This window comes from Rhinopithecus roxellana, chromosome 4 (assembly GCF_007565055.1).
Source record: "Rhinopithecus roxellana isolate Shanxi Qingling chromosome 4, ASM756505v1, whole genome shotgun sequence".
NCBI classification, from domain to species: Eukaryota; Metazoa; Chordata; class Mammalia; order Primates; family Cercopithecidae; genus Rhinopithecus; species Rhinopithecus roxellana.
In genome coordinates, this window is record NC_044552.1 from 31,585,331 (window position 1) to 31,599,984 (window position 14,654).

Below are 14,654 nucleotides of genomic sequence, written 5' to 3' on the forward strand. Positions count from 1 at the left end.
GGGGAAGAGGGTTGTTTGATCTGGGATTTGAGTGACATGAAGGTATATGAAGAGTGTTCTGGAAAGAAGGATGGATCTGGCTGAATGCTACTGAGAGGGAATATGCTATGATTGAATACATACCCTTGTATATTAGTTTTCTAAGGCTATTGTAACAAATTACCACAAAGTTGGTGACTTAGAATAATAGGAATTTATTTTCTCAAAGTTCTGGAGGCTAGAAGTCCAAGATCTGGGAGGGCTTCCTTCCTTCCAGGGTAGCCCTGAGGGAGAATCCATTCCTCACCTCTTCCAGCTTCTGGGGGCTGCCCCAGCATTCATGGGCTTGTAACCCTGTTACTCCAGCTTCTGCCTCCACCTTCACGTGGCTGTTTACTCTGGGTGTCTTTCTGAATTCCCTTTGCTACTCCCTTATAAAAATGTTCTTTGACTCTCCCTCTTGTGATGTCATTTAGGGTTCACCTGGATAATCCAGGGTAATCTCATCTCAAAATCATTAATTAATTTGGAAAGGACCCTCCACCCCCCAAGTCAGGTAACTTCAGGATTAAGACTCGATATCTTTGGGTAGCCGTTATTCAGCCTACTACCCCTTGGTTTTAGAAGCGTGGTATCCATTGGAGAGCCCCATAAGAGTAGTTTCACTGGAGCAGTGAAGCTTTCAGAGCTCTGTTGTCTGTTCCAAGACCATGCAAGTTGATTACATGCGTTTTCTTAGGTAGTGAGTAGTTGTATGCCTGTGATTAGCTTCAAGTTTCACATGTTCAACATGAGAAAGGATCAAAGTTCCCAGAAGTCTCTGCCAGTTCCTTTGGATTCAGTGTTCTTGACCCATGTGATCCAAGCTGGCATTGTTTAGAAGTGACCATTATTTCAATAGCCAAAATCTGGTTTATTTTAGATTTAAAACATCTCCGTTTTGAGTAATAATATCAGTAGCTATATTATTTCTTTTATAACCTGATTGACAACCATGTTGCTGAAAAATTTCTATCCAGAATGTGTAATGGATGTCATTTAGATAATATATAGGTATGGTGGGCATTTTAAATACATAGACTATCTGAAGAGAGATCAAGGGACTCTGAGAAAAATGCCATTTTGCCTTTTTTTTTTTTTTTTTTTTTTAAAACCATGTTTCTGAAACTCAGATGTTAAAACTGGCACACTTGTTGCCAGGTTGTTCTCTGAAGGCTTTCCATGATTCCTGCTGGACAGTTGGGAGTAGCAGAGGTTATATGAGTTGTATCTGGCTTTTTGTGACATTGCGTGGACAAGAGGTAGTGACCACATTAGAAGGGCACCTGCTTCTTTGGCGGGGAATTCTGGCCCCTTCAGAGAAGTTGAGTGGAGATGAGAGGGGAGGGGACAATCACAATATTCTGGCAATAGAGAATGTTCTGCTAACCACAGATGTGTGTATATTGCATCCATACTAGAGAGTCTCTTTAGGATGGAGAGGCGCCCCTAGTTCAAGTTCAATTAGTTAAAACAGGCATGTAGGATTTTCTTCATTCTCAATTCTTCGTTGCGTTGGAACTGAAATGACTGGGAATCTTAGGTTGTTTTTCCATGTGCCTGGAGGGTCAGGGAGGGCAGGAGTTGTGCTTCTTCCATATGAGAAGCTTTACTTTCTCAGGGAGCTGACTTGATTTCCATAGACATTCTCACAAACCACCAGAGCGCTGTTTCTGGACTGATATATACCCCTCAGCTTCTATATTGAGGCAGAGGCCTAAGTTTGGCATGATGAATAGAATACAGGTGTTGGAGTTAGACCAGATTAATTCACTTACTAGTTCTGTAATCTTCGGCAAGTTACATACCCTCTTGGGACTTCTGTTTCCTCAATGGTAAAATGGGGTTGAAGGTATGTGGTATTGTGCCTGCCACATTATGGGCATGTAATAAATGTTAGATGCTACCATTAACATATCTCTTTATCCACTTACTCATCTTATTCACTTATTGATACTTAATTTTCCTCATTGCTCTTGTGTTTATATTAAGCAGGATTCTAAAGGAATATCTACTTGTTGACAGCATCTTTTTTGGGACAGAAATAATGACTCCCTTTCCCCCATCTTGTGGCAATTAACTGTTAGGGCTTCAGTTCCAGCACATGTGCAAACAATCAGCATCAGAGAATACTTTCTGAGGGAGGCTTTCTTTCATTGTAAAACGTAGTAACGAAGGCAAAAGAAGCTTGGCTTATTCTATTTTTAGGGGCAGTTCTGGTCAAAGGCTCAAATATTGGAGATGGAGTTGCTGAGGAATGAGGTTTTAAATAGGTCAGCTTGCCTAACATAGAGCATTCCAGGAGGTCTTTGGAAGGGAGAGCTATAAGAATGAGTCCTCTTGGGAATAGGATCAGGAAGGGAAACAGCAGTCAGATTAATGTAACAGAAAAGTCATTATTATTATTATTTTTTGGAGACAGATTCTTGCTCTGTCGCCCAGGCTGGAGTGCAGTGGTGTGATCTTGGCTCACTGCAACCTCTGCGTCTCTGGTTCAAGCGATTCTCGTGTCTCAGCCTCCCAAGTAGCTGGGGCTACAGACATGTGCCACCTCTCCCAGCTGATTTTTTCTATCTTTAGTAGAGATGGGGTTTTGTCATGTTGCCCAGGCTGGTCTCGAACTCCTGAGCTCAGGCATTCCGCTCACCCCTCGGCCTCCTGTAGTGTTAGGATAACAGGTGTGAGCCACCATGCCTGGCCAGAAAAGTCATTTATTGATTGCCTACCGTGTAATCCCTGGGGTGCTATGTTGCCAGGTGCTGTGTTGTGAACAAAGGACGTTGGGTTGGCCTTTGGAGTTTGCTTACACCCAAGGTCAGATATTTTTCTATAGTTCCTAGCTTTGTGACCTAGAACAGGCTGCCCACCTATGTAATGGGGATGAGACTGTATGTCTTTGATTTCTAAGACCGCCCCCCCAAGTTGAATAATACCTTGGCAGAGGAGGGGGTAACATAGTGTTCCATTATTGGAACACTAACCATGTGGGTTATTTATATCCTGCTCAAGGTCATTGCCCTGGTCTCATTGCCAAAATTCAAAAATTCCAACCTCTGGCATAAACAGGTTAAATTATTCATCGCTTGTAAACAATTCTAAGGTATTTCCTTGTTACAGAAATGCTAATGTGATTTTTTTTTAAAGTGCATTTTAGAAGCAAAACAATATGGTAATACCCATCTTAGTGATGTTGGGATGATTAATAAGGTAATGTATGTGAAATGCCCATCCAAGTTAGTATTCATTGAATTGTAGCTATTATTAATGGATGAAAGGACATGAAAAATAATTTGGAGTATCTGAAGAAAGAATTTTAAACAAGAAGGTTGTAATGTGACTAGGATCTGAAATAGGGAAGATTAAAGTTCAACTAATGTTATAGAGATAAATGACTGTGTATATGAGGAGAAAGTTTTACCCGTTTACAAAGTCTTTGTTGTTTATAGTGATAACTTCGTATATTTTTCAGTATGGTAATCATGTGGTTTAAATTGACTCCCATACCATCTTCTGGGCATTTTATGTTTCTGAACTTGTTGCTATATAAGCTGCTAACATACACAATAAATAAAAGCAAGCATTGGCTAACTTACAGGTAAAAAATAAAAATAAAAAACAAGTTTTTATATTTTTGTTATTTTTATTTTTATTTTGTTGAAGGGGGAGTGGTGGCTAGCTAGGGACTTGTTATTAATTTATCAGTTTATTAGTTCAGTTGCCTGGCCAGAAAGTTCTTTGCCTACATTTCGGACATCTTATGTTTTGATTAGAGTGATACGGAGTTTTTAGCTCTTCTTTCTTTCTTTTCTTTTTGTTTGCCCCAGGTCCAGCAAGACTATGAATCTCTGTTCCAAATGCTTTGCTGGTAAGTGCAGAAAAAGGGTTTTTAAATTTACTTTCATTTTTCATTTTTTTTTTTGGTTGTTTTTAAGACTAAATCATTTGACCCTCCCTTGGATTTATGCATGGGGTTTTGTTTTCTTAGCTTGTGTGAGAAAGCAGTTTCACCTTACCAAGGTGCTTCATATATTTGCCTAGGACAGTTGAAACAGTCTTCCTTGAATGAAATCCTATCTCCTGTGTACTTGCACCAAACAAACTTTCTTTGGTTTACTGTTGTTGGTGTACAGTAGAACTATAAAAAAATGCGTGTATTTTAATAGGGTAGTAGATACTCACTGCTCATCTTGACTTGAATGATTAATGGTTAATATTGCTTTATCAATGAGAATATAACAGAATATTTTCATGTTGGAGTCAGGAAGAGAATCATGCTGAGTTAGCCCTTCATCAAATCCATCATAGAGGCCGCCATGGTGGCTCACGCCTATAATCCCCGCACTTTGGGAGGTAGAGACAGGAGGATTGCTTGAGGCCAGGAGTTTGAGACCAGCCTGGGCAACATGGTGAGACCCCATCTCTATAAAAACAAAAAAACTCCTGCAGATCCCTCATTGAAATCACCTCGGGTAAGTCATGTAATCTCTTTGGACCTTGGATTCATCATTATAAAATGAAGGACTTGGGCTTGACATGTGCCAAGGTCCTTTTCTAGCCCCAGAGTGGTAATTGGTTAACTTCTAGAATTATGACTCCTTCACAAAGTTGAAACTTGTAGGTGTTTTTTTGTTTTTACTTTTTTAAAAAAGAACGTTATATCTAGCGATCCTATATAAATAAGTCTTTACTAATTAGGATATGTTTAACTTTCCGTCTTCGTTTTGTCAAAGATAAACAAAGCTGCATACTAGCTAAAGTTCTAAGGACAGATTTTAGTCAGTAATACACTTTTGCAATAGGGAAGAGAGTCCAGTATGAAATGAAGTCAATGTCGATTTGCAGAGATGACTGGGAGTTTTAAAGGGAGAATGGCAGGGGACTTGGAGTGGATAAACAGGGGATCTGTAGAGTCAAGGAAGTGAAAAACTAAAAAGATTGGTAAAATATGGTGATTAGGCCAGCTGTGCCTGTTAGCTGCCACTGTGACTGGGGAATAGATACCCTATTTTTCCTGATGGTTACATTTTAAAGGAATGGCTTTAAAAGACACGCCTGAGTTGTAGAAGTACGGCTCAAAGGGACAGAGGAAGGATTCACAGTTGTAAACCCTTTTTAGTAAATGATCTAAGAGGATGGTTAGGGCCTATCTTCAGATGCTGGCTAGAACAAACAGTAGATTCTTTGGCAGCCTTGAGCTTTAAGAGGCAGACACTTAAAGGGAGGCTAGGGTCATCCTAGGGAGGTAACCTTGAGCTGTTAGAAATGTTAGTGTTTAAAATTAGCTGGACATGGTGGCACGCACCTGTAGTCCCAGCTACTCAGGAGGCTGAGGCAGGAGAATTGCTTGAACCCGGGAGGCAGAGGTTCAGTGAGCCGAGATCGCGCCACTGCACTCCATCCTGGCAACAGAGCGAGACTCCGTCTCAAATTAAATCAAACAAAAAAAAAGAAACGTTAGTATTTAAGTCTTTTAATGTGAAAGGAGTGGGTGAACCAAATCATTTGTTTTGGGAGTCCAGGTTGAGGCCTGGTCCAGAAGAGGGCTCAGAGGAGCCTGGCTAGATTTTTATTGAAGAGATTTTTGTTGTTGTTGTTAATTTTAATCTATTCATTATGCTATTTGGGCAAGGAAGTAATCACAGTGTAAGCTTTAGACCTTCACATTGGGGCCTAAACTAGGGGATAGGTGGGAAAGAATTGGGAGAATTGGGGAAGCTGACGGCTCTTATGTGTTCAAAATTGTGAATTTGTCAGATATTTAGGTTTTTAAAAGAAAAGAAATATTGGTGGATTTTTATTCAGCTTTTAACAGTATTTGTGCCATGTTAAAGGACTGTATCGGGCCGGGCACAGTGGCTCACGCCTATAATCCCAGCACTTTGGGAGGCTGAGGTGGGTGGATCACGAGGTCTGGAGAGCGAGACCATCCTGGCCAACATGATGAAGCCCTGTCTCTACAAAAAACACAAAAATTAGCTGGGTGTGGTGGCGCATGCCTGTAATCCCAGCTACTTGGGAGGCTGAGACAGGAGAATCGCTTGAACGCAGGTGGCGGAAGTTGCAGTGAGCCGAGATCGTGCCACTGCATTCCAGCCAGAGTGAGACTCCGTCTCAAAAAAAAAAAAAAAAAAGACTGTATTCTGCTTCTTACCTTATGTATCTATAGTCACAGATATGAAGAAATGCTTCCTCACTGATGAAAAGTTAACTTTATAGTGAAGACTTTGAAAGTAGCAATGAGACAAAATGTATACAGGTTGAGAACCCCAAATCCCAAATCTGAAATGCTCCAAAGTGCAATCTGAGAAAAACAAATCCCAACACTTCTGGTCTCAAGCATTTTGAATTAGGGGTACTCAGCCTGTATTAGATTGTATATTTGTCCCCACATGGAGACCCCATTGTAATTTAGTAAAGCATGGTTTTGGGAGAAGGCCAGACACCTTTGAATAATAAGGTGGTTCACATCAGATAATCATAAGGAACTGTCTTGTGCCCCTAAATGAATACAAAGTTAAAAAAAAATTATGAAGTTAGAGTTCAGCCATGGTCTTTGTGTTTCTTTGGACTTGTTACAGTTTTACTTTCTGTGTTTATAATTATCTGTCTCTGGTGATCTTTGTCTTTTTACATTTTATACAACCTTGCCACTTTTGCTTTTATAAAAATGTTAGGACACTTTCAAGTATCTAAAGAAAATATTTGCTTATCTCCTCTATATTTTTTACCCACACACTATTGCTTTCTCCAGTTGCATTTGCGTGGCATGACTAGTTAATATCCTGCCTGCTGAAACAGAATTTTAAGTTCCTTTAGAAATTCTCATTCTCTCTCTCTCTCTCTGTCTCTCTCTCTCCTTTAGAAGTGAAGCTTAAACTACACCCAGTAGGTTACTACAGTGTTAAAATACATATTAAAAGTCAAGCATAGAGTCTAATGAGTCTAATGAATATTCCTGCCTCAAAAGCAGAAATGATACTGCCTATGGTATTTTTTTTATTTGAGTGCAAATCCAATTTATGAGTTTGTGCATTTGGTTTACCAGTGTTTAATATTTAGGAATAGTTAGTACCTAATTCATGATGACCTCTTGTTCTAGCATATTGAAGGCCAGCTATCATTAAAGCAGTGCTTTTAACAGAATGGTTTTGCTGACCTCCTAAATAGAAGTGTGGATGACAGAAGCATCAAAGAGGATGATCACAAGTGGGGAAGGCAGACATTTTAAAATAACTGACTGAAGTAACTCCTGTATTAATGTGACATCATCTCTATGCCCCACAAACCCTTAGAAATACTAGTTTTGGGAGAAGAGAGGAGTATGGTGACCAGAAGTAGCTATAACCTATTAATCATTGTATACTTTATAAGGCAGTGAGTCAGAAGATCTGTTTAAGGAATGGAAGGTTGTTGGAGTAGCACTGATAACAGATGCTTATCATAAGGCAAACAATACATGTTTCACAGTATACAAAATGCCACTTGGTTGATGGACTTTTAAATGTGTACATACTTAATTTTTAATAAACCGTAGACATGGTATAAACATAGTTTCATTTAAGACTAATTTTTAAGAAATTTGCTATCGTATGTGGTTCACATATGTACAAGTGTATGGTTGCATGAGATAAAGCTGGAAGATGCCACATGAAAAATTTAATTGTGGTAGTCTCAGAGTAAGAGTAATTGGGGAGCTTTAAATTTGAATTTTCTCTGTGTTTTCAGATTTAAGTATTTTTAAAAAGTGAAGTGAATTTATACAATCTAGAAGTAGTTTGTTTCTTTCTGGAATGAGCAAAATAAAATTAGCTGTAGTCTGCAGCATTGGGAATCTAAATGTTGACATCCAACGTGAGTGATATAACAATGCTGAGCGCAGGGTGAAATGGTAGATAAACCAAAATGCTAACATCTTTCTTGAAAGTGATTTGAGTATCATGATAGTTCCAGAAGAGGATAACAAATTCCCATTTCATACCAAGTAAATTAAAATATTTCCTTATGAACTTGCAACTTAGTGGTTGCAGTTACATACTAATCGCTTTCCTGCTTCCGTTTCCTGTTAGAATACCAGAGTAAAAGTGGTATGATTCTAGTCAATTTTGAAAAGCAAAGAGTTGTAGGTTACAGCTGAATTTTGAGGCATTACAGTTGAGAGGTGAAGCCGGCTGGGCTTCTGGGATGGGTGGGGACTTGGAGAACTTTTCTGTCTAGCTAAAGGACTGTAAATGCACCAATCAGCACTCTGTCTAGCTAAAGGTTTGTAAACGCACCAATCAGCACTCTGTGTCTAGCTAACGGTTTGTAAAGGCACCAGTCAGCGCTGTGTCAAAATGGAACAATCAGCTGTCTGTAAAATGGAGCAATCAGCAGGATGCGGGTGGGGCCAGACAAAGGAATAAAAGTAGACCACCCGAACCAGCAGCGGCAACCCGCTCGGGTCCCCTTCCACCTGTGGAAGCTTTGTTCTTTGGCTCTTTGCAATAAATCTTGCTGCTGCTCACTCTTTGGGTCTGCACCACCTTCGTGAGCTGTAACACTCACCACCAAGGTTTGCAACTTCACTCCTGAGGCCAGCGAGACCAGGAACCCACTGGGAGGTAGGAACAGCTCCGGTCGGGAGGAACGAACAACTCCACACCCGCCACCTTAAGAGCTGTAACACTCACTGTGAAGGTCTGCAGCTTCACTCCTGAAGCCAGCAAGACCACGAACCCACCAGAAGGAAGAAACTCCAAACACGTCGGAACATCAGAAGGAACACACTCCAAACACACCATCTTTAAGAACTGTAACACTGCGAGGTTCCGTGGCTTCATTCTTGAAGTCAGTGAGTCCAAGAACCCATCAATTCCAGACACACAGTAAGAGGAACAGAGTGAGTCTGACAAATTTTAAGCTCTTCTTATATATGTTTCTTTTAAGAAATGTAGGAACTCCACAGATAATTTAGAAACAAATTACCAATTTCAATACCAAACATTTTGCAGGATAGTGGAATTTGTAAGCTTGTCATACCTTGATTTTTCAAATTCACCTTTTCCCAAAAGAAAGCAACTGTTGGCCAGGTGCGGTGGCTCATGCCTGTAATCCTAACACTTTAGGAGGCTGAGGCGGGTAGATCATGAGGTCAGGAGATCCAGACCATCCTGGCCAACATGGTGAAACCCCCATCTCTACTAAAAATACAAAAATTAGCCAGGTGTGGTGGCACGTCCCTGTAATTCCAGCTACTTGGGAGGCTGAGGCAGGAGAATCACTTGAACCAGGGAGTTGGAGGTTGCAGTGAGCCAAGATCGGGCCACTGCACTCCAGCCTAGTGACAGGGCGAGACTCCGTCTCAAAAAAAAAAAAAAAGCAAAAAAAGCAGTGTTTGAACAGAGTATTTCTGTTTTTGTAATCTTTTTGACTTGGTTGCTTTTGTATACTGTTTGATTTCTTCAAAGCTGAACGCCCAAGAGGGATTTCTCAAGTATAACACACACACGTTTTGGTCATGTGTTTGTTAAAAGGGGACAGCTCGACTTACCAGGCTCTACTTAACCATGATGTGTCTGTTGGTAGGTACCTGTTGCATAGTTGGGTGTCTGACATTCAGAATATCCACAAACCCACCCAGAAGTAACAAATGTTAATGTTTTGTCTTTTTCCCTATCACATTAAAAAGGACACTAAAATGTCACAGTTTTCTTTTACCCTATTCATCATCTTCCTGTCTCAGAGACAACTACTCTCCTTATCCTTGTATTTATACTTTTTATTATGAATGGGCATTTATATAAATATTATGATTGTTTTAAAAATGTTTAAATGGTATTTTGTACTAGTCAGTCTACAACTTGTATTCTTTTAAATAATGCTTTTAGAAACTAATCATGTTGACACGTTGCTCTTGTTCATTTTAACTATAATATTCCGTTATAATTAATATCTAGATTTACCTAGAACAATCTCCGTTTATGCACTTTGTGCTAGTGAAAATCTTAATAGTTTGTACCAAACTGGTACTCTTGTAAGTGTACCAATTTGTTTGATACCTTAATTGGTCACCTTCATTATAATATGCCCTCATTTATTTATCTAGTCACCTGTAGAGGGACATTTGTTGTCAACGGCCATTTTTATACCACAGTTGCAATCCTGTGTTTTTTCTCTCTTCTTTTCTTCAGCACTTGCTTAACTATGTTAAAATAATGTTTCTGTAAGAAATTCTGTTCTTTATGGTGTAGCCTCACTCTGAAATGCGAGCAAGACTCGGGCAACAGGTCCTTAACAGATTAGCAGTGCTGGACTGTGGCAGCCTTTTCTGATCTCTTAGTCTATAGCAGTTTGATGTCTCACTAATAAGCATTCTTAAATTAATTGTGTGGTTAATTATTATGCTAGTCAAGATATATGAAGCAGTGTGTTAAAGATGATGATGTTATGGAAATTATGTCAAAAATAATTGTTGCATTTCTAACGGGAAACAAAGTGCTCAGTGCTGTGAAATAGCTGAGAGGTGGCTTCTTTCAGGCCTCAAGTGGGAAAATTGTGACCATGTATTAGAGTATGATAGGGAAAGTGGAAGAAATGTAGTAGTTACTAGGTCTTTTAAGATAGTTTCGTCTGTCACTTGGCTTTATTTCTTCCTACACGTTGGTCTAAAGCTGTGGTCTCTTTATGGTAAGACAGGATTATCCTTTGTGGCATTGAGAGAAAATGTTAGAATTCCTGCTTGTGTTTATTTCTGTCCTATATACATAATCTCATTGGTATCTATATTAGTTTCCAAGGGTTGCCACAACAAATTGCCATACACTTGGTGGTTTAAAACAACAGAAGTTTATTCTCTTGCAGTTCTGGAGGCCAGACGTCTGAAACCAAGGTAATGGCAGGGTTGGTTTCCTCTAGAACCTTTGAGGGAGAATTTATTCCATGCTGCTGCTTGTTTCTGGCTTGTCAGTAGTTCTTGGCATTCCTTTGCTGGTAGACATATCACTCTAGTCTCTGCTTCATCCACATGACTTTTTCCCCTGTGAGTCTCTGTCTTTCCCTCTTCTGTCTCTTCTAAGGACAAGTGTCCTTGGCCCCACTCTTATCCCAGATTATCTGATCTGGAAATCCTTAACTTAATTACATCTGCAGAAGCTTTTTTCCCCAAAATTATCACATTCACAGATTCTGCGTGAACATATTTTGGGAGGTGGGGACAGGGACAGGGTACATCATTCAGTCCACTACAGTAATATGTAACTACTTTTAAAACAGACATGGAAGAGATGTGCACTCACATTTTATACTGATGGTACACCTTTATCAAAGCTTGGAGACTTCTAGTTTAGAGAACTGTTTGGGTTGGAAATGGTTGGCCTCTTTTCATGTAATTAGACAACCCTCTGTGACATGAAAAGCAGTATGAGTTAAAGCCAGGAACGGTGGCTCTTGCCTGTAATCCCAACACTTTGGGAGGCTGAGGTGGGTGGATCACGAGGTCAGGAGTTTGAGACCAGCCTGGCCAACATGGTGAAACCCATCTCTACTAAAAAATAAAAAAATTAACTGGGAGGGGTGGCGCACGCCTGTAATCCCAGCTATTCTGGAAACTGAGGCAGGAGAATCACTTAAACCCAGGAGGCAGAGGTTGCAGTGAGCTGAGATCGTGCCACTGCACTCCAGCCTGGGTGACACAGCAAAACTCTGTCTCGGGGAGTGGGGCGGGAAGTTAATTGCTAATATTCCCTATGTTTCGTGTCCTCAGTAGACTAATGCAGGCTACTGTATCAGAATGACCAGGCCTGGGTTTATGGGCTCCCGTTTAGACTTGTTAGGAATATGGATAACTTTCAGATAGACTCAGAAAAGCAGGAGACTGTTTTGTGCCTCAGAGGCTTTGGCTCCACCAAGTTTCAGATACTTACTGTAGTTCTTGTTCTGGCTGTTTCCTTTGTGTATGAATTAGAAGATTATGATGAGGTTGCTTTTTGACATTTTTCCTGGATATAATACCCCCTTGTACTTAATTCTTAGTCCACAGCAGGGATGATGAGTAAAAAGATTGGACATTATCTTTGGGCCATTAATGTATGACTAAAATATCATCTTTCATGCTATAAAATTTTATACCATTTAAAAGCCTCAGTGCTTAGCTGGTTCTTGCAGTGTAAAGTAGATCTAACTATATGTTAACAGTCTTAACTATTTTTTTCTTTAATTTATAAAAAAAAGAGGTTTAATAGCATAGTACTGGCATCTGCTTCTGGGGAGGTCTCTGGAAGTTTCCAGTGATGGCAGAAGGCCAAGCAAGAACTTGCATATCACATGGCAAAAGCAGGAACAAGAAAGAAAGAGTGACAATCTTAACTATTATCAAAGGTTGTTCTACATTTCTTAATTTACTTTAAAACTAAATATTGGGGATAGAGAAGAAAAAATACCTTAAGACTTCTGGTTTGAAGAAAAAGAAAAATGGTACATAATCTTAAATGGAGAATGCCAAAAGACAGATACTTTAGTGTGGAACAAGAATTAGTTTTTGTGAAAAAAGAAAGATACGGACAATTATATATATCTATTTTTTTAAGGCAGTAAAATCCTGAAATGAAATAATTGCAATTTTAACTAAGATTACTGCAGCCCTTTTATATTATGAAGTCCTTTAATACAATATTATCACATTTGATCCTCACAATGTTGGTGATTTTATAACTCCATTTTACAGATAAGGAAACTTTGACTCAGATGGGTTAACTCATGTTCCCAAGATTCAATAAATTTTAAAGAACTGAGGTTTGATCTGTGGGAGTTTAGACTTGATCTAATCTCCACTGTTTGATGTTATTAGGTCCTAGGCTTCCAATGGAATGAAAGTAGTAGACTTAGATGGGATTGTACTGTGAAAACCAAAGCTAAATAGATTAGTTGGGATTGTACTGTGAGGATATAACAGTAACATTGTTTTGCATTTGTGTGTAGGAGTATTCTCTTTTCTTGTGCTCTTTTCTTTTAGCTCAGTTGTAGTTTGCCTCTAGATCCTGTCATAATTAGAGAAACAGTGCTGAAAGCTTCACAGAGTAGCTAATTTAGGAAAAGGTGTGCATGTGTGGTGGGGGGAGTGTTTTTGTCTAACACATTTTCTGTTTTGGTGGTGAGATCTTCATTTCTTAACATCTTTCTTGTTCTTGTTCATACGACTTTTAGCTCATTAACCTTGCTCTCTGTGCTGCATAGTGAAGCACCATTTCTAATTTAGTCTCCTGTGTTTAGCTTCTCAGAAGATTTTTTTGAAAATGTTTGGAAGTATGATTTAATTGCAAGGCTGTTTGCACATTGTCAGTGTGAAAGCAAAGATGAATTTCATATTTAGACTGTGCAACCTGCAGATTTCATTTGTTAAACCTTCCAGTTGGTACTCCCGTTCTCTCATATATGTGTGCATAATAGTATGGAAAAAAACTCCTGTTTTGTTGTATCCATATTTATCAGTTTGGTTGAGTTATGGAAAAGCCTGTCCTTTGCTTTGTGTATTTGCTCATTTGGAAACCTTGTGTAGTTTATAGAGACACTGGTGATTTGTTCCCCAGCCTCCCTGTGGATTTTGTTCCATATTACAATCTAATTCCACCTCCCTGTCCCGTACTCCTGAGCTGTTAATTTGTACATTTCGATGCAGTTTGTTTCATCCTGTGTTTTTGTAATCCAAACTGAATGTAACGAGCTATGTGCTTTAGGGACCTGGCTTTGCCTTGCCAATTAGAACAAAGTGGTTACTAAGTAAGAGTATGTTTTAAATAAAACATGGCACCTCTGAGTGGTGTGACACTCATTTGGGAATAAAATAGATGGTTTTAACTCTTTGACTCACAAAGAAGAGCCATTCCAAAAGATCATATATATATATTTTGTTGTTGTTGTTTTGTTTTTTTTTTAAAGAAGGGTAAAGTTTACCTCCATAAAATGTGGTTTTACAAGTTTCTTTAGGTAACTAAATAAATTTAAAGGTTTGTAATTAAAAATGTACTTTTTTCCTTCATGAGCATTTGAGACATGTTGCAAAATTCTCTGAATTTCTGAATATTGAACCAATGGCTGCTGCTGAATTTTGAATTTGTTCATGTTTAGGAAGGTGAGGGTATATGAAACCAATAGGTATGTTAGTCTCTTTATTTTTATAATGTATCAAGCCAAGTTTTCGATTTAATGGTGACACTCCTTCCCCCACAGATACTTAAAAATTGTAAAAATTATGAAGGTGAATGTAAGCTTCTACAATCTTGTGGGAGTATTATTTTCAGATAATTGAATTTTGAGCCATCAATGACTTAAGGCTATTTGGACGTTTAGCTGCACTTTCATCAAACATTTGCAGCACAGATGTTTCTGAATAGATCTTCATAGGCTAATAGTTTACTAATTCACATCATAGAGGGACCCTCATAAGTTACCTCTGTTATTGTATTTGCATCTACCCTAAAGATAGAGTTTTAGCTGATATAGCATATAAACTCTGTAATTCATCCTTTGCATAAGGAAAACATAAAACCTACTTTGAAGAAAAAGTGGGACTGTATCAAAAACTTTGAAATAGAAACATCAAGGGGAAAGCTAGACATAGAAAGATTTGGTGATGGGCTTAGACATTATAGCATGTATTAACC

General features: G+C 38.9%; 1 protein-coding gene across 4 annotated transcripts in view; it reads left to right on the forward strand.

Annotated features, from left to right (window-relative positions):
* ZFAND3 (zinc finger AN1-type containing 3) overlaps nucleotides 1-14,654 on the forward strand; it is a 328,986-nt gene that overhangs the window by 103,044 nt on the left and 211,288 nt on the right. For all 4 annotated transcript variants that reach the window (XM_030928148.1, XM_030928150.1, XM_030928149.1 and 1 more), the window contains exon 2: nucleotides 3,843-3,883. In XM_030928148.1, coding sequence (XP_030784008.1) covers nucleotides 3,843-3,883 — 41 coding nt within the window. The remainder of the gene's footprint in view (nucleotides 1-3,842; nucleotides 3,884-14,654) is intronic.